General features: G+C 44.2%; 1 protein-coding gene across 2 annotated transcripts in view; it reads right to left on the bottom strand.

The window, feature by feature from the left end:
- TBC1D8 (TBC1 domain family member 8) overlaps positions 1 to 24,956 on the bottom strand; it is a 52,099-nt gene extending 27,143 nt beyond the window's left edge. The window contains exons 1-4 of one of the 2 annotated variants that reach the window (XM_063339435.1): positions 24,800 to 24,956; positions 9,815 to 9,970; positions 5,404 to 5,522; positions 3,116 to 3,344 (exon numbers count right to left, since the gene is read on the bottom strand). In XM_063339435.1, the coding sequence (XP_063195505.1) occupies positions 3,116 to 3,344; positions 5,404 to 5,522; positions 9,815 to 9,970; positions 24,800 to 24,926 (631 nt within the window). In that variant the 5' untranslated portion in view covers positions 24,927 to 24,956. The remainder of the gene's footprint in view (positions 1 to 3,115; positions 3,345 to 5,403; positions 5,523 to 9,814; positions 9,971 to 24,799) is intronic. The other variant, XM_063339444.1, reaches the window with a different exon arrangement.
- Between the last annotated feature and the right edge of the window lie 241 nt (positions 24,957 to 25,197).

Genomic DNA, 25,197 nt, shown 5'->3' with positions numbered 1-25,197 from the left:
TTACGCACATAGACATTTTTATAAAGTTTGAGGGTTACTATAAGCAGGGTGTTCCAAAAAAAAAAAAAAAAAAAGCTGCCTAGGCATTGGGATCTTCCCGTTTTGGTTACTTTTTACTTAAAAGGTGCACAAGCAAATCTTGCCCTAAACGTAAACTGCCGTCAGACTTGTTTATAGAAAAGAAAAAGTATAGAAAACTGTTCTCTATACTTAAACACTGCTGAATCACAGAAATACAAATGGAAACAGAACCAGGTTATTTTAGATAACCACTGCAGGATGTTACTTGCCTCTCTCATACAAACCTCTGGGTAGAAGTTAGGCTGGAAAGGACTTTAAAAGAGATTAAGTTTCGATTTAACAACTGTTGGAAGCTTCCCAGGATTCTCTGTGACAGTAACATCAGGACTACACCCCCTAACATCCCTAGCTGGTCTCCTGATGCCAATAAAGCAATAAAAAAGCAGTAATAACAAACGTTGTCATATATATATGACACTTATCCACAATCATTAATTACCTACGGAGCTACCCCTCAGCAAGTTCTCTGTACTACATGAACCACATCTGTCAAGATTATTGCAGATTACATTTTCTTCCTCCCTAAATAAAGCACAGCTGCGTCAACACGCACAAAGTGTTGCGAATGGTCATAAAATCATCTGTACGGGCACAGCCAAGGGAAGAAAGATTAACTAGCGCCGTAGCAATGGCACTATTGTTCACACAGGCCGGAGTCACCCAGGCTCTACAGTGCCGGTTACAGAAACAGCACAGCAGACACAAGGGGCCCAAACTACTGATGAAAGGTACAAAGTCTTCAAAGTTTTTGAAAAAAACACAACTTTAATTAAAAATTGTGAAGAAACCTTGGCATGCTCTTTACAGAAATTCGATGTCCTAAGCCTCTGAAATTCTGCAAGTACTTCAAGGCTTAGATAAAAGGGGATTTGTCCTGGAAAAAATGTTCCATGGAGTTTACGCTCGCATAAGCCATAAGTTAATTTTATGAGAAGCTGAAAACAGGTTCCAAAATTGCATTCCAGGTCATTTCAACATAAAATAAAACACGGGGAAAGGGACAGTCTTGCCAGCAGCAGAAGACTTAACACTTTGCCTATAAAGAGATTTCAGTCTACAATTTGGGGGGATCTTCATAGAGTTAAAACACATATAAGAATTCTTTTGATTTCAACCCATATATTGGGTTTTTTCCCTGCGCTGTATCGAAGAATGCAATAAATGTGATTTCTTAGCAGTATTTTCTCTACCAGATTAACCAGATTAAAAAAAAAAAAGACAATGAATTACTTGTTCTACATATAATCAACATCAGCTTCTCCAATAATAACAAGCAGAACTCTAGTAAATCTGGATTATTCAGTGTAATACACTGAGCTAGAGAAGTTTTGTTTAACCAAAAGAAAATTCAGGGGTTTCTTTCACATTTCCATCCAAATGCATGGGAACACAAAGGTAACGCAACTGACTGCAACACTGAATGAACAGTGCACTTTCCATGGTTAAAATGAAAAGCTGCCAACATCTAGTTGTTTGGGGGGGAGGGAGGAGGTCCCTGCATTTTCATAATGAATTATTATTAAAAGAGATGAGAAGCGATTCCTTCTTAAATAATACAGCATGATGTTGTACTTCCAGTATCATTTAACGATCTCTGGTATTGCATAAACAAAAATTTTGGAACAACATGAAGGATTTTTCTCTCTCCCTTCTCCTTCCCCCATTATCTATCATTAGTAAGTATCATTTTTGCTTTGTGTGCTTTGGCAGACTGGGTATCTCGGATTTAATGAGAGAAAGCCTGAAATGATAGCAAGAAGAAATAATTGACAAGGGTATTATTTGATAGCAAACAGAAAACAAGGGGATTAAACAAGAACTGAGACATCTAGTATGTATCAAGAGACTCCATTCTAGTCTTCCCAGGAAAACTCAACTTTTGTTTTTATAATGAATAACAAACTTACCAGCATTTTAAATCTAACTCTGACACCTTTTGCAGATATGACAAAATAATCGGCCTGAAATAATATAAGGGAAAAAACGACCTCTAACTCTAAGCATGTCTTTGTATATTTTAAGTCTTAGAAATTACCAATGACGATTTTTCTTATCTTCACATTAATGTACTTCATTTTTAAATCAACAGTTTTATTTGACTAGCCATCCCAATATTAATTCCAGACAGTAAATGGTGAACTTTTCCTAATTGTTATAACTGACAATTCTTGCTATATTTATAGGAGTATAGGTTTATGTTACTGTCCTTGCTGAAGCTCCATCAGGATAAACAGGACTTAAAATCTTATCAGTTCACGCACAACCTTACTAAACAGAGAAATGCTATAGAGTTTAAATGGTTACTTTTTTTTTTTACTATCTAATGTCTATTACATTCATTTTTACCTTATAGTATCTATTCTGAGACGCTTTTTATCACCTTCCTCTGTAGAGGAAAGCCATGACCCAACTCTCACAACTCGCTGAACCGCCTGAAGGTCTAAAAAACCCTGGGACACACTTCTGGTGACCTTCCTGCGCTGCTATTCAGAAACACGAAGGAATCCCTAAATTGCTGTTGTTTTCCCTCAAAAACTCTGAATATTCACCTGGTTCTCCAGGGCACAGCCCCGTTACGTTTCCTGGGCTATTTTCAGGCAGGCAGATGGACTCCGGCATCCCTGGCCCCACCAGCCCTTGCCCGGCCGCCCGGCGCTGCGCATCCCCGCCTGGGGGAGGAACCCATCCCTACTCTCCCCTTTTTGGCACTAGAAGTCTCTATTTCAGAATCTGTGGGAGGTCTGTTACATTTTAAGGCTGCATCACCATGGCGAGAAAAAGCACCAGACAGCCGCTGTGGCTGCATGCTCTTATAGTCTCATTTTTATTACCGGATTCATACTGAAATATAAACATAAAGGCTGAAGTGAAAGCTAAATTAAACAGGATCTTTCAGCTGAACAACAAAAAGCTCAGAAAATAAACTTCAGAAGCGAACTAGGCTTTTCATAAAAATTCTAGCTATTCTTGCTTTTAAAAATAGCTATATTTGTACCTCTCCCCAGCGTTAGATTTCTTACGCGTTTACACTTACATTCTTTGCCCAGGAAGAAGGAATAAAAACAGAGATGATTGATGCTCAAATAAAGCCAGCCTTGCCGAGGAACTTTTCCTTTCCAACAGCAACAGGAATAATAGGTGATCAACTTCTCGGCTTCAGGAAAATTAAATCTGGATTCAAATTTCACCAGGGCTTCTCGGAACTTCTCGGGGTCTTCCTCCTGCTCGGCGAGCTTGCTGCTCGTTTCCTCCGCAATCAGCGCCTGCGTCCATAACGAGATAATATATGAGGACACAGCTACGGCATTGACTCTCGAGCAAGCTGACACAAGCTACCCATTCAAATTTTAATAATGCAACCCCTTCTTACACAAGAAATTCAAGTTTATTGGCAATTTTCACAAATGGAGACATTTCTGTGGTATTTGCACCTCTTATGCATTTTGAATGCTTCCAAATCAAGACTTTTGGGGACTTTCTTTTTTTAATTGTAATTTTTTCAATGAGTCTGGCAGAACCATACAGTTACGGTTTTGCTACGGCTTATGATTGCTGTTATTTGGTGTATAGGGAGCAAAGGTAGAGTAACAATTGTGTGTCCTGACCAGTACTATTGTCCTATGAAAAAGCAATGCAGTGAGATGCGGCAGTACCTTGTAACATGCTTGGAACTATTAAAAACATCGTTTCAAGAACTTCTACGTAAATATAATTAAGTGTTGAGAATTTTAATAGTGGTATTACAATCAAAGGAGTTAAGTATATATTGCACCATCTAGACAAATAATCTGTATGTTAGAGCACCTGGCATAATTTGCAATTACCAAGCAGCCCTAATTATGCCAAAAGTCTACAGCAGAGGTGAGGGTCCAAAACCTGGACTTAACATTAACTAATGAAACCTAAAGAATTTTAAATACATGCTGAGCTAGGTAACAGGCTGCCACAGCGTTATCGAGAGAAATTAATTGTATTTGAGCCTTTCCGCGCACTTAAACAAAGCTGTTTTTTTAAGACAGCAGGATAAAAGCTAAGATTTACACGATGATGTTTTGCCTCTCCGTTCCCTTCTTCCCCAACTTCAGAGCCCACTGAGGTGAGAGCAGTGGGGTTGAAATTCACCAAAAACGTCATGTTCCCACAAATTTTCCAGACCAAAAAAGTGGGTGTAGGGGGGATGAGCACCTCACTACAACTCCCAGCAAAGAAAAGCTTGCTGCAGGACCTCAGGTACAGCAGTTACCCACATACCCCCACCCCTGCCAGCCATCACCAAGCTCCTCTTGGAGCACGTATTTTACTAGAAGGACACCAGGCTTTCTAAGTTTTACCTCTGGCATTTATAGAGCACCATAATAGTTTTAAGTCTGGTCTCCAGTCACCAAATTTCCCTACTTTTAAAACTCTAGCCTTCCAAAAGGATGCTCATTTCTGCAACCCTGAAGCCAGCCAGCAGCATCACTGCAGCGCCTGGCCACGACTCCCACACAGAATCATAGAATAGAATCATAGAGTCATTTAGGTTGGAAAAGACCCTTGGGATCATCGAGTCCAACCATCAACCCCACTCTACAAAGTTCTCCCCTACATCATATCCCTTAACACCACATCTAAACGAGTCTTAAACACATCCAGGGATGGTGACTCCACCACCTCCCTGGGCAGCCTATTCCAGTGTCTGACCACTCTTTCTGTGAAGAATTTTTTCCTAATGTCCAGCCTAAACCTACCCTGTTGCAGCTTGAAGCCGTTCCCTCTTGTTCTAATCCTGCAATGCCACCGGCAGTTTCCGTGCTGGACCATTACAACAACAGGTGACATTGCACAAGGGCCTGTCGCGTGTCCCTGCACCGCGGGGACTGCGTCATCATCCGCACGGGTGTGCTGGCAGCAGATTCAGGCACTGTGGCTATCACCCGCTGACACCTCTGAGCCCCATCAACAGGGACAGGAGGATGGAAATGGGCAGAAACAGGTAGGAGAAACTGATGGCAAAAGTTAGGAAAAACACGGAAGACAGGAGGAGAAACGTAGAAAGGAGGAAAAGCTGAGATATAGGAAGGGAAGATATTTAACATGATGTTTTGGAGAGGCGGAGGAACTGAAAGCAGATGCTAAAGAAACTCAGCTGCACACCACAGGGAAGAGAACAACAGCGAAGATGGAAAGGGACGGGTGGGATAAAGACTAAATTAAATACTTCAGTTCTGAGATGTTTCCAAGGAAAAATCCAAATATGAATGACAACAACTTCATGACATTATTTCTAGTAAACCACATGTAATTGGGCAGGGAAGGGTGAAAGTAACACAGTTCCCTTACCTTCACTTTCCCTTTGACAAAACTAACAATATCTTCTTTATTGTCAAACACAGACAAAGTATGGAGCAAGTTTTGTTCCAGCCATTCCCAGTGCTGGTTTATCTCCTCTGCAGTGGCACCTAGAAAAGCAAAAAGTAGTGTATTCAAACTCATCCTATAAAATAAAATTGAAAGGAAGAAAAAAAGTAATAAAATGCACTATTTCATAAACTCATTCTGAGAAACTGAACTTTCAACCTCAAAATTCTTGGTAGCAAACAGGTCAAAAAGGTCTCACTCGTAGCAGTATAGTTAGAGAAAAACAAAAACCTCATTGTTTCAGAGAATTAGTTTTAGTGCTTTTAGTTTTATCTTCTCAAATGCTCTCAGCCAGCAAATGCTGCATTAAAAGTCAAAGCAGAAAAAACTGCAAAACTTCATCCTGAGCTGCTGGACTGGAGCTTATTTTGACATGACACTCCTTAAGCGGCCACTGGAAACCTTTGATTTACGTCCTGTTCCCAAAAGTCCCTGATCCTCCTTTTTCATATGCACACACACCCCACACACATGCACACGCTTTGAGAGGGATTTACAGGGTCATAATTGGCATCCAATTTCAAAAACTCTGTATAATAAATACCAAAAAGTAAAGGAGTTTGGTTCAGCAACACCTAAAAGGTCTACAAGAGCACATTTCTGCAGTTTGGGGAAGAAATACAGTCAACCGAAAATCTTTGACAAATAAAGACTTTTAAATCTTTACAGTTTTCTTATTTAAAGGCTTACTTAAGGGTTTTGCTGTTGTTTTAAATGCAATGTGTTCACACCGACCCCGGAAATAATACTTCAGTCAGCAGCTATTTGCTTTGGCTCCTTCTGCTTGAAACAGAACTGTCAATGCCTCGCACGATGACAGAAAAGTCCAAGCAAGATGGGCAATACACAGGGCAATCAGGAAAAATCTGGCTCCTCCAGCTCTTACTGGTCAGTGATTAAATGTTATAGGTGAAAAAGAAAAGGCAGCAAAAAAGTTGCTTTTTCCAATGCCTTGCTAGTAATAGAAGGGAGAGTAGTTGGACATAAAAGCCATGCAAATCACAGATGAATATAATTATAAAATGAATCTGAAATAGAAGGCCCGTTATCTCAAAATTTGTGTGTACATTAGAGATGTATCATGTTGCCTCACAACAAAAAACCAATAAATTTAGCTAAGGATTTTCCACTTTCCTCTGCTCTGTTTTCCATGCAGAATGCCAACTGGCAGGGAAACTTTCCAAACTTTAACTTCCTTGACCGGAAGGTCTTGTGATGGAACTTCATAAATATCATTAATCAAGGTTAAATAAAAAAAAAAAATATGAAAGAAGAGACACTTAAATGCCCTTTAGGTAAAGAAAACAAATTATATCAATGGTTAAGAACACTAGGAATACAGTTCTTTTATATTGAAATGGCTGCACAAAGCAAATGCTGAGTTGAATTTCTATTTCTGAGCAACCTAAAAGACACCAACCGTACAGGAGAGCTGGTGGGCTGCCTCTTGTGAAATAAGCCTTGAGCAAGAAGCCTTTCACAGCAGCGTCCACACTGCTCGGACTGCTCTGAACCTGGGCTCTAGCAGTAGCTATTTCCCACGGGGGCTATTGCAATTCTTTCCTGCCTGCCTTCAGGTATCTCCAGGGATTCTGCTCAAATACTAAAAGATCTCTGTACCCCTTTTATTCGGTCAGGCCACCTCCTCGGCTTTTCGGGTCCATTCTTTATTACTAATTTCCATTTCGTGGCTTAAAGTTGTCCTGCGAGTTCACCCAAGCATTGCCAATCTCTTCCTTATTCCTCTTGGCGTGCTCCACACAGCATTTTATTGCACTTTTATCCACCTTCTTCATGTGCCTGTGCCAAACGTATATTGAGTCTAACCACAGCCTCACTCCCCATAATCTCTTCTTTAAACCCACTTCTCCCCAATCCCTTTGCTCTCCCTCTCCCAAATGCTACTTCACTTAACTGGGACTTGGGTTTTACCCACAAGCCTTCTGAAAGGAAAGTCCCCCAAGGCATGAGGTTAGGCTTTTTTTTTTTTTTTCTTTTTTCCCCTGTACTGGTATAACGTGATTAACCATCTGGATTAAAGCATCTCTGCCAGAACAGCTGTGCCGGGCAGAGATCAGAATTCCTTGCAGCCCTCGGAGATTTGCAAAAGTCTGTAACACAGATATGACCCTCACGCATATACTATCATTTAAGCCTACAGCTCCTGGAACAGATGACTGCCAACGTACAATTGAAAAATGTCATTTTAATTAACTGCCTAATGACTTGATGGCTATCCCCTAATGAAGTTACACCAGGAAACTGGAAGGAGCTCCTGGAGCTGCTCCTTCTCCTTGCCATACGGCAGGAACCTTAAATCGACTTGCTGCTCCTTCCAAACCCAGTAACAAAACAACCTTAACGTTGTGGTTTTGCAAAGCACCTCACTCAGACAGGGCAGAGCTGGGTGAGCGGTGATGGCCACTTCTGCACAGGGACAGTCCTCCAGTTTTCTAAGCAACGGGTTGGGTGATGCTGTTCCTCTGACTCCTGTTGCCAGTGCCAGCTCTCCCCTGGACACTCGCGTCAGGGTTTCACAGCAAGAGATATTATTCAGAAACAACTTCTGCTGCCACGGCTCTTCATTTCTGTGCGACGCTGGCAACCGCGTGTGCCCTACCCAGGCAGCATACAAAACAGAGCCCTCTGCTTTCCACTCCGTTGCTATTAATCTAATTTTCTCGGGGATGAGCATCCATTCAGAAAAAACAGAGAGAATTTTAGAAAATGTTAATCAAATACGTTTATCTCAGCAAAATCCTTAACGATTCCAACCAGGCAAGTTTTGGATTTGTAGTTCCTTTAATATAAAAAAAAACCCAACTGTGGGCAATAAGAGTGTGGCTAGGGCAAGGATCATCCCCAGAAAGGAATATTACATAGTTTCAAATCAAGAAGCCCATGACAGCAAAACTGAGATTGCTTTTCCAGTGAAAGCTACCTGGCTTCATTAGAAGACTATAACAGCATGAAGCTCTTAAATTTCTCCATGAGATGGCATTATTTAAATATAAAAAGGAGGGGGATAGGGATATAAAGCATCGAGCAATTGCAAAATGAAGAAAACCTAGCCACAATAAAAATAGCACAAACAGACTTTACGCAAGTTTCTTCACACAGATGTGGCACAGGGAAAAATGGCCAGTACTAAGGGGGAACACGCACAGGGGTCTGCTGAACCGAGAAATAAATGCTGAATGAGCTTGTACACAGGAAGGGGGCTAATATATAGATTGTCCCTTCCATTTAATGTCTTACTGTATCAAACACCATCAATACATCAACAGTTACATTAACTATCCATTTCATGGCTTGATCCGTGTAAGAAAGGAAAGAATAGAATTAGAATAGAATAGAATAGAATAGAATAGAATAGAATAGATCAGATCCGAACCTTTTCAGTTGGAAGGGACTTACAACAATCATCCAGTCCCACTGCCTGACCACTTCAGGGCTGACCAAAAGCTAAAGCGTGGTATTAAGGGCATTGTCCAAATGCCTTTTAAACACTGACAGGTCTGGGACATCAACGACATCTCTAGGAAGCCCGTTCCAGTGTTTGACCACCCTCTCGGTAAAGAAATGCTTCCTAATGTCCAGTCTAAACCTCCCCTGGAGCAGCTTGGAACCATTCCTAAAGGAAAACCTGCTGTAAATTTCAATGCTAGGATTTTTCAGACTGGAGCAGAAGGGATGAGAACAGCCCTGCAGACTGGCCGAGCAAGAATAGGACGAATGGAACAAGCACATTCAGATGGCCTTTACTGTGCCATGGCAAGGCTGCTGCAATTCACATCGATATCACGTTCCTGAAGATGAGCTTGACCTTCAGAGGTTGCAGAAACACCGCAAAAGGGACTAGGGCACAACAGAGGAGGCAATTCAACATTCCCCCCTGACAACTTTACCTTCTAAATCATGTAGCATCTGCCAAATGTTCCAGTTATATTTCATAAAACCCAAGTGTGGTAAGACGTTTCATAGTAAGCAAGCAAAAGACCACACTGGTAGAAGCCTAGACTGACTCGCTTATGCTGTAAGGAACTATTACTACCGTAGGAAAAGATATGCACACTGCTTTGCAAGAGAACAGAAAATTAACACAAAACATCCTCAACTAAACAAGCTTTCTATAGAAACTTAATGTTCCTAGTTAACACTTTTTCATAATTTCTATCCAGGATTTCAACCAGAGGTTAATTTGGTTGTTAAGCAAGCTATAGGCAATAGCTTTCCACGCACACACTACTAGCTGGGGTTACCTGGAGCTTCTCGGACATGCAGACACTGACCATGCTCAGAATCGGTTTGGGGTTTTTTGTCTGTGACTCACCAATAGCTACGGCCCAGTAAACTTCTGATCCGTTCAATAACTCACCACATGCAATGGCAGAGTAAACCTGTGAGCCTGGAACTTGGAGTAAAATTCGAAAGGGAGCGACGCGTGCGTTAGAGTCTAACACAGCGTCCAGGGCACCGACCAAGCGACCTGCAAAGAGAAAAGGGAGGAAAAGAGAATTAGCGCCAGCTTTCACTTCTGTAGCGTGCAAGTCTTTTCACATCTAAAGCCATAAAATTAAAACGCAGAATGTAACGATAACGATTCTTCCCCCATTTTACGCTGCGATTTGCAGATGCTCAAAATGCAAAAGGCAAACCAGATTAGAAGATCAAAGGCGTATCGAGTTCTTTGCATTTCTGGTTTTGCCTCATATATATGTATATAATCACAGAATTGAAGTGGAAAGACCTGAGGGCACCTTGGAAAGTTACTGTTCCAGCCCCGCTCTGACGCTGGGTAAATACACCTAAGCTGTAAGTGGTGTTTGTCTAACCTGTTCTTCAAAACCTCCCACAACCAAGATGCGACAACTTCCCCATCTAGCCTCTTCCACTATTTTAATTAAGTATTCTTACAGCAAAACAAACAAACAAACAAACAAGCACGCCAAACACCACAATCTTAAATTTCTTGCTGGAAATTAATCCTGCTTCCCAGAACATGGAAAGTAACTGGCCACAGGCATTTCTGATGTTAATACTGAAAAAGTATCATCATAGTTGCCGACCTCTTAATGACTTCTCTTTTTCTAAAGAAACCCCAATCGCCTCATCTCGTCCTTATGGGTCGTATTTTTCAAACAGCTCATTGTTCTTGAGCTTAAATTGGAATCTTTAACTCTCCAAACCAGTCATGATGCTCACTACCAGCAAGGTCTCAGCCATAAGAAGAGTGGAAAATCACCTCCTGTATCTTGTGTGCACACCACCATATCCAAGAAAGCTTGCAGCGCTATCCCGCTGTAAATCGGCACCTGACATAAATACAGGCAAACTCATTTTGGAGAGCCGGAGCAATTGCTGCCCCCAAAAAAGACTTTACAGTCTGGAGGCCAGCTGGAGCTGCTGGCCCTTCCCGTTACCTCCCCCCAGCAGGCAGAAGAACCAAGCTATCCATGAAAAAGTTACTCAAATGCCATGATTTGCAAGCTGGCATATTAAAGTAACTCAGGCTTGGTTTATGTCACCTCCAAATAGCAATTCGGGAGTGAGCAGCTTTATATCCAATTCCCCTATACTTTATGTCCTGCGGAGACACAACCTCCTACGGAGAGGGATGGCAGACAGCCAGGAATGGCTTCACCATGTTTGCTTAAGCCACTGGAGGATTTAGGATGTTTTCAGTAATACTACATTTTCCCTTTGGACATTTAATTTTTCCAACCTGTTGTATTTTTGTTCCTTCGCCACTAACCCAACATAAAAGGAACTATTCTCAGCCTCCAAAAGTTTTGCCAGCCCTTGGCACCCCATGCAGTTTTTATAATTGCATTCTCCAGTCCATCACCTAAGTGATTAATGGAAACAATTAAATGAGACCTACAAAATCCTCATCTGAAATGCCTTCTCTCTTGGACAACAAACCACGGCTAATTAATTTGAGTACAGCACAACAAAGCAGCAGTGTAACCACTTTCTGGTCTAAGAGGTGTAAGAAGCTCACATGGAACAGCATCAAAAACCTTCTGAGGGTGAAGAAAATTACATCAAGTACTTCCTCCTCGCATTCACACACACAGTTGATGATGCCTTCAAAGCCAAGCAGAAGTTTGACACAGTATGGCTACCAAGATGATTGGATTGGATTGAGGACTGGACTGACCAGTCTAGATTGAGGACTGGAATACCTCTCTTATGAAGAAAGGCTGAGGGATTTTGGTCTTTTTATTCTGGAAAAAAGATGACTGAGGGGGGACCTTATCAACACTTATAAATACTGAAAGGGTGGGTGTCAGGAGGATGGGGACAGGCTCTTTTCAGTGGTGCCCTGGGACAGGACAAGAGGTAACGGGCACAAACTTGAGCATAGGAAGTTCCACCTAAACATGAGGAGGAACTTCTTTACCTTGAGGGTGGCAGAGCCCTGGCACAGGCTGCCCAGAGAGGTGGTGGAGTCTTCAACTCTGGAGACATTCAAAACCCACCTGGACACGCTCCTGTGCAACCTGCTGTAGGTGACCCTGCTCTGGCAGGGGGGTTGGACTAGATGATCTCCAGAGGTCCCTTCCAACCCCTACCATGCTGTGATTCTGTGAAAACTGTACGGTGAGGTATTATTCATCACCAGTTTGCTTCTCAGCTAAACACATATCAAGGTATTACACACATCTGTTTAAAATGGAGACCTGAATTTGGAGACCAATACTACATACAGTATCAGAAAATGTTCACTGCTGTCCTGCAACTGCAAGAAAAAGACACAAAAATTCATCCCAGTATAAAAGGCGGCAAATTATCCATGCTTATAGAAAACAGAGCGTCAACTTCAGTGTGCGGTCTTCAAAACAGCTGGATTAAAGCCAGTAAGTAGCATCAAATGATGCAGGGAACAAAAGTAGGGTTTCACTTTCAAATTTCAAAAGACTTGAGACATTACAAGAAAGAAAAAGAAGAAGAAACTTATGAAGTGCTGTGCGCGTTTTCCCCTGATGATAGATCTAGAAGAAAGATTTCTTTTTTCATTTCACTAAAGTCATGGAAAAAAGTCAACTAATAGTAAGTGCTACCAAAATCCCAAGAGAACGCTTAATGAACGTTGGATTTGTGAAATACTTTTTTTCAGAAATCATGAAAAAAACGCATGAAAGCACACAAGTAGCTGCAAAACCTTGCTTTTACTTCTTAGCCTGCACAAAATTAATTCCTTTTTCTGTTCCTGAATAACTGACCAGAAAAACCAATTCCTCTTCTCACTGCTTACTTCTGCTTACAATTTCCATTTTGCTTACCAACCATTAAAAAAGAAAAAGTTCCCTCCTTCAGCTGCGCAAAGGAAAGAAATCACTACCCAGAGCTAAAATATTAACTAAGGATGACAAAGAGAAAGAGGAGCCAGAACTAAGAAGCAAAGAGAAGAAGAAAAGGAAAAAAAGAACATGGGCATCCTGGCCTCTGCTGGGAGTGGGGGGCATGGTGCTCCGGAAGGGACACAAGGACAGCGGTGGGGGTGACATAAAACCAAGTACCACTAAAGCCAAGCCTGCCAAACACAAAGCGGCAACCTTGTTCGGCAGGGCCCTGGGACTGTGGTTTAGCACCTCTGCTTCTCCAGTGGCTCAGCTGCACATGAAGTTGATGCTGAAATGCCGAAAAACAAAGGAGAGACTAACAGAGGCAAAGAGCTGGGGGGGGGGGGGAAGATAATTACTCAGAACGTATTTGCGGGAGCATGAAAAGAATTCAACACTAATAAATATACCCAGGCCTAACATGATAATTTAGTTGAAACCGAAGTAGCGTGAAAGTTACTAAAACTAGAGGCAATTTTTTTCCAGTGTGAGTTGCCTCATACTCATTTGGGGTAACTTTCGAATCATAACCTTTGTGTTGCACTTCTCACTCAAGTATCGAAAAATAAACAAAAATCCACGAACAAACAAACAAACAAGAAACTTTACACAGTACACTGATTTTGAAACACGCTTTGAAAGATAGCTAGCTTGCAAGCAAGCAACTTTCTAATAAAACACCCTAAAAGGTTGTTCCATGGAAGGGGCTCTTATAAAATAGGGTCTGCTTACAAAATAAAAGGGTCGCTGGCTCTCAGGTACGTATAAATTACATCAAGGGTCTGTTGCTCACATGTTGATGCATTAGCACAACTTCAGTCAGGATGCAGCAGGCCTCTTCTCTATCACAGGCAACGGTGAAACCATTTATACCTACAGGACAGCCAAAAATTAAAAGGAAACAGAAGCAGAGGGGGGAAAGAGAGAACTGCTACACTCGTTTCCTTCCCAAAATTCCAATCGTTTTGTGTTTCATTTTTGGTTTTTACTCTATGTGGGACAGGATTTTTTTGGGGAACTTAAAATTCAGAGTACCTCTTTCCCTTCAAGAAGCCACTTCACCAACCTCTCATCCACTTTTTGACCTCCCAAGACACAGAAGTATTTCAGAAAAGTGGTTAACTGTACAGTAACTGCACTAAGGCAAGTTGCAGACGTAGGTTTGCAAAGCCTTCTGCTAAATACCGCTGACAGAACATCGCAGAAGGTACAAGTTTCTTCATGCAGAAAGAGTAGTTCCAGGCTAAAATTCATATGCAAGTTTCAGGTGTAATGCATACTTCTGACAAATACGGAGGAGAGGCCAGAAGAAGTGGAAAAGGACACACTTCTACTGAAATTGTATGCTTCTCCTCAATAAATCTGATTACTTTATCTATAAGGTGGATTTCAGATAGAGGGAACATCTACCTGTATTTTTTCAGAATTAAGTCTATAAAACAAATCTGGAAAACTCGCTACAAATCCCACACCTTACTCGGTAGTTTTAATTTCACTGAAACATCTACTTTTGTGCATGTTTTATTGCTTCAGTACTGGAAATTGGAACACCTCAAAGTAAAACAGGAGTGCTGCACTTCCAATTGCAAACTGATTTTTATCAAATGTACATGTGTATTACAGATACAAATAAACTCAAGTATAGAAATTAGCAAGGCACCACTTTGAATTCTGCAACAGGTGGGGAGCATCTCCCTTTTACAGAGGTCAGTCTGTAACCAAATGGGACGCAAACAGGACATCGCGCACAATGCACTTGTTGAGCATTTCTTCACAGAAAAATAAAAAGTCGTCAAGGGTATTTCGTAACGATCGGGTTCTCAAATGAGCTATCGCAAGTGCACCGCTCTTCATCCTTAAACACATTTCCTTATACTTCCCTAGAAAGATAAAAGATCCCATTACAAGCTAGCCTGTGTCATGTTCACAACTGATCTAGAAAAAGGAATGTGTTTACAGTAAGTTAATCTAACACCAATTTCTACTAAACATAGCGTTATCTTTCAAACTAAAGAATGCAGGCTCCTTTCCCGGACCAGTGTTAATTATCCACATGGTATCTTAAAAATTCTTTTAAACTTCTGGGACACTGGACAGTGGATGATTAAATCTGAACTCCAACTAAAAACTGGAACTGAAAAACTAACTATTATTTCCATCTTTTAGGACAATACTCACGAGACAGTCCAAGGCATTAACAATTATTCCTGGCTCAACAGCACGTGAATTAAGGCACACTCTACATAGAGCAAGACGATTTCTGCCTACCTCCATCATATTTTAAAGGCCTTAAAGGGAAAATTTTCAGAACTACTCAAATGCCTTCCCATAAATGGGGTGGTCACTTCAGCAGCTAAGCCACGCTGCAAGGCAGAGGGACTTGCAGTGATCGCTTAGGAGTCTGAGACCCATAAATTAATAAAATCCTCAAAAAATTAAACAAAAAAGGCAAAAGGCCAAAGCTGCTACTGCTTTTTTGGGGAGAAAATAAAAAAAAAGAAAATCAGAGTTAAATCTAAAACTAAGTGACAAGGAAGGGTGCAGCACCACAATACTGAGCAACGTTACCCTTATAGTTTTACTTTGTTTTTAAATAAGACATCTGGTACCCACAGCCAGGATCTGTTGTTTAACACAAACTCATAAACTCATAAAACGGGGAGTGAAGGTCAGTGTAGTTCAAAGAAGCAGTAACATGTGGTATCTGCAATTAGTTGATAAGAAATTCTGATGGCACTTTTAAAACTTGGGGAACAGCTGGCCAGATGCCCATGAGGAGCCACCTCAGCCCACCCATGTGCCACAGCCTTGAACCTCCCAAATCAAGTGCTTATTCCCTCTCCCACAAAACCAAAGGGGTCACACAGAAGACAGAGTCCAGCCTGTGTCTCCAGCATCCTGGGGAACAGCTTCAGCCACTGTACAAGCAAATCGACTCCTAGGGAAGTTTGAAGCAGAGACAAAACTGCCTTTCTACTTCTCTTTGGTCTTGAGGTTTCCATTGCACCTGAGACCAGCACAGCTGGAGAGGGGTGCAACAAAGCCTGCCTGAATCATATCTGCCAAATCACAGAATCACAGAATGGTTAGAGTTGGAAGGGACGTTAAAGATCACCCAGCTCCAACCCCCTGCCCTGGGCAGGGACACCTCCCACTAGACCAGGCTGCTCAAAGCCCCATCCAGCCTGGCCTTGAACACCTCCAGGGATGGGGCAGCCACAGCTTCTCTGGGCAACCTGTGCCAGTGTCTCACCACCCACACAGTAAATAATTTTTTCCTAGTATCTAATCTAAATGCCCCCTCTTCCAGCTTAAAACCATTACCCCTTGTCCTATTGCTCCACTCCCTGACAAAGAGTCCCTCCTCATCCTTCCCGTAGGCCCCCTTTAGGTACTGAAGGTGCTATAAGTCTCCCCAGAGCCTTTTTCTTCTCCAGGCTGAACAGCCCCAACCCTCTCAGCCTGTCCTCATAGAAGAGGCACTCCCCTTCCAAGGAAACAGGCAGAGGACCACGACAGTACAAGACCCAAACCAGTTTGCCAAGATGCTCAGGTCCTCCAAAGCTGAGGCTGCTCTCGGACACAGGCACCTGGCACTTCTGAAGGTCAGAAAAGTGGTGGCACTGCACGGTCTCTAGGGACCGCAGGGACTGCTCGGTGGCTGCTCTGCAGGGCTGTGCAGAAGGGCAGCTGGTGGGCTATGCTCACCTGAATCATGCCAAAGCCCTGTTTTAAATGCTCATACCTTTTTTTTTTTTTTCAATCAGACTAGCTTATTTTTGTAAGACAAAACCACCACATTGATGGATTTGTGATTTCAGCCACAGCCCAGCATCCTGCCAGGCTCCTGCTCCACTACAAAGCCACAAAGTTTAAAGCCTCTGGATTCATCCTCAGGAGCTCACTGCTGCTTGCTACTTCTGGTCCTCCATCAGAAAGCTGGGGGCTGAAACAAAAACAAGCCCGGCAACCAATACTTTATACCGAAAGGACAAAGCTCTTCCCGGGAAGCGGAAGGAGCTCACAGTACAGGTTGCTTCCCAGAAGATGCAGTTTCGCAACGAGAGTTAATAGCTGCAAGAGGCACTCTAAGCTGTTCAGGCATGTGAATTGGGAGAAAAGAGCAAATCAAACAATTCAGATGATCATAAAAATAAAGTTGGGTGGTTTTTTTTAGGACAGTGAAATTGAACTAACAGCTTCAATAAAGCAGAATTAATCTCGGCTCTCTGAGGCAGAGAACACTCCAAACCCTGAATCCTAATTACACTTCTTCACATGGCTTCCTCCATCTCGCAATGATTTGCAAACAATTAGAGTCTCACAATAGCCACGGCGGTAGCAATTAGCCGCGCTAGAGGAGGCGAGCGATCTGGCTGAATGAGCAGCCCACCACCAGGCAGCAAAACACAGGGAGGGACACGTGGATGTCCCCATTCCCCGGCCCCCCACCACCCCACTGTCTAGCTGCAGCAGAAAGGTCGCTTTCACACCAACCCAGACAACCTCAGCCTGCCAAAAGGGCACTCCAAATAGCAGGTGTTGCTCACCTGGCTCTGCGCAGCATCTCTGAAGCTCTCCATGGCAGCAATGTCTCTGCTGAGAGAGGGGTGGGGGGGTTACAAATCTGGCTCCTACATGACCTCAACCACCTCACCACCTAGGAGCCCTAACTGGTGACCACAACACAAGGTGAGACCCAGGGCTGAGATGCACTGAGGACCACCTTGGTCCTGCCTTCATCCTCACCTCCCAGAGCCCAGCCGGAGAGCACCACTCATCCCGCAGGCACCGGGTGTTACAGGCTAGGGTGGAGGCTTTTGAGCCACACCAAGGTAGGATTCAGCCCAGGACAGTGAGCATGAAGCTACTGCTGGCCAGTGGTGGCCCCCAGCATAAACCTCTGGGGACACCTCTAGGTCTTTCACAGGTCTTTCGTTGATTTCTCTAGACCTTCAAAAAACTCAGATGTTTAACAGGTTGTTACTTCACACAGGCCTCCCTAAAATCCACGTTTTTGCTGGTAAGAGCACCGTCAGTTATGCAAGGCCACTAATGACAGCAGCTCATCTTGGCTTTATACCAGCCACACTGCCTTCACTGAATTCTGCAAAATTATATAAACAGGTTCTGATACAATACCGCACCCGTGACAGAGTATTTCTTATTAGGCTTCCCCCACCAAAAAATAAATCGCAGAACTTATTTGGGTAAGTACGTAAGAAAACGGATGAAGGAGGACTCCTCCAAGGGCGGTAGGAGGGCTGTGTTTCCTTTGTAATGATAAGGGCTCACCACACTTGAAGATAAGCACAGACAACGTTAGATTTCAGCATAAAGACCTAATGCTCCAAGCATTCATTCACCCGGGGAAATAGCAACATTCAAGCCCTTGCGTTACTTCTAACATGGGCTTTGCCAGATCAAATACTGCCAATAGGTAAATTGGGTTTTGTTGGATTTTTTTTTTTTCAATCTGGCATGTAGAAACTAATTGAAACAAATTGTTTAATCGTTATTCCTTGGTCCCAGTGCTCCACGGAGGCTGGACATGAGAAACGAGGGGAGTTTGGGCATTTCACTGTGGAGTTCGGTGTCTCGTGGTCCCCGTGACTCCCGTATCCCTGGGTGTGATGCTGAGATCTTGCTCCAGCATCAGACCACCATGCGGGGAGGGAAAGACCACTCTGGGGAAAGAGAAAGGAGCTGAACTATGCACCCGCTCTCCTGGGATGGCAGAAACGGTGCCGCAGCCCTGGGGCACCGGTTATTTCTCCTCACCTCTGCTGCTTCCCTACAGGCTTCTTCCCCAGGCGGGCACGCTGCCCCGGCAGGGCTCTCACAGCTGCTTATCTCAGTCCTCTGCCATCAGTCCCCGTCAGGCTGAGCCTATTTTTATAGCCCCGAAGGCCAAAGAGCCAAATGCTTTGATTCTCATGTTACAAGTGAAAATACCTGAAACCATTTTCCACCTGAAAACAGCTGAGAAGGTGGGACACAAGCTGCTGCTGCAGTCCCATAAATTACTCAGACACAGAGCACTACTTGGGGCAATATTAAGAAAAAAAGGCTCTCTCATTTTTGGTGGGTGCTGTAAATAACGCTGAGGAGACTGATCTAGCGTTATTTAAACCCTGCCACCACAGACAGTGTCAATTATTTTATAAGGAAGACCTTTTTTATGATGCAGGTGGTGAGACACTGGCACAGGTTGCCCGGGGAAGCTGTGGATGCCCCATCCCCTGAGGTGTTCAAGGCCAGGCTGGATGGGGCTTTGAGCAGCCTGGTCTAGTGGGAGGTGTCCCTGCCCACGGCAGGGGGGCGGCAACTAGGTGATCTTTAAGGCCCCTTCCAACCCAAACCACGCTGTGATTGTCCTGCTTTTTTCTGTGCTGTTTGGCCTCCACAACACAGAAATTAGAAAGCCATCGTAGCTGTTCACTGGATTAGTTTTGCACAAGCTGGTGGTCGGTCAGTCTCTAAGCAGACAAAACCCAGACCCCTCTCTCCATCCATAGGCACATCCTCTCCTTTAATACCAGTATTTAACACATCAGCATTTCAACGCAAGCACCCGCATTTTGCCTTACCCACCTCAGCTGTGCCTTAGAAGCAGGAAACCCACCCCATAAAGGCAAGCAGAGGGAGCCCCAGCAGCACGCAGAGCTCAGAAAGCTGGGGGGTCAGGAATTGGGGTGCCGGGCTTTGCAGGTAGGAGCCTAGCCCTCCCGCTCCTATCCCTCCTTCCAGCTCATGCCTCCCAGCCAAGCGCTCTGACGGAGAAGTCACCCTCTCAGGAAAGAGCTTATAAGCATGCATTCTCCTTAAAAAAATGTTACAGTAAAATAAGGAGGGTGAAAAAAAAAAGGGGGGGGGGGAAACCTGCTGATCTGAATTCCAGCTGTGGGCAAGGCTAGATAACATTTTGACAAGAGTCCAAGCTTTCAGTAAGGTATTTGGATTTCCCCCTCTCCTTGTGCAAGGCTTCAGAGAGAGCTCTTCCTTAAGAAAACAAAACCATGAATACAGACAGTGAGAACTACCAATATCTTTTATTAACATCCTTATTGGGGTGTGCTCCTCTCATCACTCTGCTGCATTTAAAATAAAAGCTGCTTCTTTTTCTTTTTTTTTTTTTTTTATTAGAGCTCAGATTGAGCCTTTATCAGTAACTTGTTCTGGTATCTTGGACGTATTTTAAGACAAAAAGGCAAGCTGTTTTGAAGATTGTATTGGGACAGATCTTTTAATACACTAGTCATTTTGCTTTTCACCCCTCCAAAAGGTAAAGAAGTTTATGGGGATACTCATTTGCATTCTCTACTAAAAATCCAAGTCTTCACCATATTTTTGACCCTCTCCTGCCACAGTGTAATGAACAGGGGCAATCTATATGGATTCCCCGTCTGAGCAGTGGGAACCCTCAACCTCTGTGGTCCCCTTGCTGCCTTTCTCTGAAGTAGACTCTATTACGAAATTATTTGCCCAGACCTTGGGAGGTGCAAAGGGCTACCTATTGGTGATGTATTTACAATGATTACAGTGCTGTTTGGACTGGAAAGCATGAAAAAACAGCAAAAGATCTTTTGTTTTTTCATTTCCAGAGAAGGGACAGAGTCTATCAATAGCTATTTTCCTGTATGCGTCAAAAAATAAAATCCAGGCAAGGGGAAAATTAGGAAGAGAGCTCTTCTCACGTAACTAGTCAAATCTCCATTCACAACCAAGAGGCGCTCTATACAGCAGTTCAAAAGCTATCACCCTGCAAGAATTCTATGGAAAAGAAAACATAAAATCCTAAAATGGGGGTTTACGTCAACTACTGGCATATAGCTCAAGGAAGGATATTTATCATGCCTACCACACTTAGTTTTATTAAAGGAATAATAAGACTCAGATTCGTATACAGAAGATGCTTCTTTTTGCCAGTGTATTATCTTATATTGAAAGTTGTGAACTGTAAAGGTTTACCTGAGCTGAAGGAGAAATTAATTTATTTTGAAAATGTTCATCCTCTGCGAATTGCAAATGATGTAAGACCACATCCAGCTTGGAAAGTGCCCTGAGCTGAAAATGGAGGCTGTAAGAGTAGTAGGGGGAAATATCATAACTAAATTAAAAACACAGGTAAAACGGGAACAAAACATAATCTTTTATTGATCTACTTCAAGCAAGAAGTTAAGGAAGCACTGTATCTCAAAAAGTAAAGACAAAAAGCTGCTTGAAACAAGAGTTCCTTTTGAAGTGTTATTTAATCTTATTTATAAAAAGGAAAACTCACAAGTATTTAAAAGAGTCCTAAGTGGGTTTTTATATACTAAGAGCGTGCAATGTGAAGTACTGCGTAAACAGCAGCTGCAAAGCTGGCTGCTTGGGAGGAGGGAAAAGCTACTCTCAAGTCCAAGCACCCGTGATGAAATCATTCCCAACACCTCCCAGAACAAGCAGTTTTGCTGTCAAAACGCACAAAACTAATCTAATCAAACAGGAAGGTGGCTGAAGCTTTCAACATCCCCTAATAAAAATTAAAGTAGCGATTCGCTTACAGGCCAAACCATCTTGCGCTATTCTACCGTAAGGGATTTGACAGTATTTTTGACTACTGGTGGCACCTCAAGCTTATCATTGATATGTAACCTCAGAGCCAAAGATATCAGCAAGTACCAAATCCAACCAACCCTGACCTGTTAATGATGGCTACCTCACAAGCCTTTTTGAAGGGATAGCTGAAGAGGTCTCCAATTAGGGGGGGAAAAAAAAAAAAAGCCAGAACCAACAGAAATTGCTGAGCTAAGTGATTTTTAAAAATCCATACCTTAAAATGAGCTTTAAAATTTGTTATTAGTTAAAAAAATTATAATTCAGTTTCTGTAAAGTATTTCTAAAACATTATCAATTTCCTTCATAAGTCTCTGATCCAACAGAGCTCTCAAGCAGAGATCCAGGTAAAGTGGCAAGTTAAACATTTACTTGAGAAGCATATCCTTCAGAAAGTTGGCAACCAGAATGACCCCGGTCAGGTGATGAAGAGTTAAACGCAGCCTCCATCATTTTTTGCACCCGCTGTTTGCAAGCCCAGCGTGCATTCAGTAACTGCCCTAGGACGCAAATTAAATAACAGCAGTAAATATAGTCTCTCTCCTAAAAAACATCTGCTCAGAGTCTGACTGAAACACAGCACTCAAAGAAAGAAACGTAGATACGGAAGAAGAGCGCTTTCGTGTGAGCGATCTTCTCTAGTTCATCCGTCAGGAACCAAATCCACATAAAATATACCCTCCAGCTGTGCTAACTCACTCTTACGAAATGGATAAAATGCCCTGGTAAGGAGAGAAAAGTGTCCTAGAAGAAAAAAAATGAGACACGCAAATATGGGAACAGGGCCATACAACAGACGTCCTCACGTAGGTTCGGTGCACATGCCATGCTGTAGTAACACACAAAGGCAGCTCAGGCGTCACACCCTTCCACCCTTTTTAAAGCATATTATGTCATGGGTGGTCCACTGCCCCCTCTACACTCTTTACTTATGAAATCTCGTCTCCCGGGGGGTTTTTGTTCCGCTGACCCCACCTGGGGCTAACGCAGCCTGAGGAGACACAGCCTCCCCCTCCTCACCGGAGGGGCAGCTATGAGATTCTCCTTTACCACGGCACCTGCTTTCATGTACAGGATCTTCCCATCTCTGAAACGTCTACCTTTCCATCAAACTTAAATGCAGTTGGCCAGGGCTCAAGTTACTAAAGGGAAAAGAAAACAGATATGGATATTGTTCTCACTTAAGCTTTGCTTCCCCAGTAAAACAAACAAAATCTGCTAACTTACTTAGTGGACCATACTCTGAAATACGGTTGTGCTTAACTGCCCTTTGTATCTGTCACTTTGGAAAAAGCAGGTACTAATAAAGTGCCTCTATAGTCATGTAAAGCAGGAATCAGGAGGTAAGCTTTGTACCCAACGCAAACAGCTACCAGCAAAGCCCAACTGTTCCTTGGTACGGGTCTCCATTTCGCTTGTCCCAACTGAAAACTGTGGAAAAAAATTTAAGCTATCCGTCTAACTCCAGCTACGCTTAACGCTCCCGCACACTTCCTTTTGGGTTACAGGGCTCTAATTTCTAAGGCCTTTTAAATACAAACATTTCCAAATGGTTTAAGAGACTGTCAGAATTCATAGTTCCCTTGGAAAATGCTGTCTGAGACAGGAGCGGCTTTCCTTTTGCCAGGCAGAAGAGATCTGTGCAAGCCCGTGCACTGTAGATTCAGCAGAATGATTCACCTGAAACTTAACTAGAGAGAAAAGCAGTTTGTTTGGTTTAAGCTTGCAAATTTCTGCCGTGAAAAGCTCAGGCACGAGGAGTTAACATTCATGGATCTGAAGCTCATGATTGTCCTGGACCTAAATCAAGCAGCTGTAAACAGCTATTTTTAACTCTGAAAATTAATCCACATCGTCCTTACAATCACAAAAGAGTGGCCTATGACTTCCACGCAGGGGGCTGGGGAAAATATGAGAGTAAAGGTTTCTTTAAACTCGCTGGCAAAACTTCCATTAACCTTACCAGGGCTAGCATTTCATTACTAATACACTGATCTACCAAGTCACAATTAAGTTTTGTGATCTTTATGACTCCACAGCTAGGACAAGCTCTGATTTTTAAAAAAAAAAAAAAAAAAAAAAAAGGAATAATGCAGAAAGCAGTATTACCAAGTGGCAATGGTCAACGGTTCAGAGCAAAAGGTTTTAATAAAATAAATATCAAATATGGTAACGTAGCTTCTTAAACTGCATAGAAAATACTGACTTTGAAAACAGATGTGAAAACCATCCTTTCAAATACATAAGTCACCATCAAAAATTCTGATTTTTAAACGGCACAAACCAGCCTCAACTGCTTTTAAGTAAGAATCATGCTGTTAAACTGCATTATTTCTCCAAATTGTGTGTTCAAATTCAGTTGCTGATGTCTTTGAACCAAAAGCTTGGCCCAAATTCCTTACTCGGTGACTCTACAACGTCGTCGCAGCCTAACACCATGTTCTCGCTGGAGTTATTCCCAGATCTATGCTGTGGCGAGGGAAGAGCGTGATCCTCCTTCTTCACATGCAGCCCTCACTACTCGTACCTCGAGTGCCACATGGATACAGCGTGCCTCATCCACAGCCACATAAGCCGTAGCGTAATTAAAGCAAAAAATAAATCAGAATCCACTTTTCCACCACACTAAATGAACAACCCCCCGCCCCGAAATGTACGTATCAGCCAAAAGTCAGAAGTCCTATACGTATCTATACAACTCCCATTATATAAATGGGGGGGGGGGAGCCCCAGCGCAGGTCGCAGCCGGTCGGGGGTGGGGGGGGCAGAGGGGGACAGCTCAGCCGAGATGCCACCAGCAGCCCCCCGGCATCCCTCCACCCCCCACCGCCCGGCACAGCAACCTCCGCCCGGTCCCCGTCCGGGTCCCCGCGGGCTGCAGCCCCCCGATGCCCCGGCGGCTCCCCCCAGGCGCGGCCACCCCGCACGGCGGCTTACGGGCTCCGAGCTTGCCCTGAGCCCCGATGAAGAAAGCCACCGGGAAGGGACGGAGCGGGGAAAAAAAAGTGGCTCAAGGGTACAGAAGCACGGAGCTGCTCCCGAAGCGACTCGGGGGGGGTGGAGGACACTCCGGCCCGGCCGGCGGCAGCTCCGCACCGCCCGCGGCGGGGGAGCCGCGATGCCCCGGGCCGGCGGCGACCCCCGGCCGCTGGGCTCCGCGCTGTCCCTCGGGCCGGGCCGGGCCGTTCCCAGCCGGGCAGTACCGAGCCGTACCGGCGAGGGGCTCCCGCCGCGGCCCGAACAAAGAGGCCGCTCCCGCCTCCCGGGTCCCCCCCGGCGCGGCCAAGTTCCCGCGGGGCAGAGCGGAGGAGGGGGGAGATACACACAGAGACGACCCGCCGCCCGCACCATCGCGGCGCCCCGCCAGGTACCCGTGAAGCGGCCGCCGCCGTCTCCGTGCCCCCGACGCCGCTGCAGGATGAAGTAGCCGCTGCTCTTCTGCGTGACCCACAGCTTGAGGGCGTTTTTCAGCAGCACCTCCTCGGGCTTCAGCCACATCTTTCCCCGGCTCCGAGTCTCTTCTCCCCCCTCCCGCCCCCCGAGACCGCCTGCCCCCCGCCGCTCCGCACCGCACCGCACCGCACCGCACCGCACCGCACCGCACCGCACAGCTCCCCGCCCGCCCGGGTCACATCGCCCCCCGCGGGCTGCGCGGCGCCGGCTTCGGCTCCGGCTCCCTCCGTGCGGGCCCGGCCACCGGGGAGGGGCGGAAGGCGGAGCCCGGGTGCGGGGCCGCCCTTTCCCGCCGAGCCGGGGGCTTTGTGCGGCG

Source organism: Chroicocephalus ridibundus, chromosome 1 (assembly GCF_963924245.1).
Source record: "Chroicocephalus ridibundus chromosome 1, bChrRid1.1, whole genome shotgun sequence".
In the NCBI taxonomy this organism is placed as follows: Eukaryota; Metazoa; Chordata; class Aves; order Charadriiformes; family Laridae; genus Chroicocephalus; species Chroicocephalus ridibundus.
The sequence above is the reverse complement of the archived record's forward strand: the minus strand, read 5'-3'. Positions and strand labels throughout refer to the sequence as shown.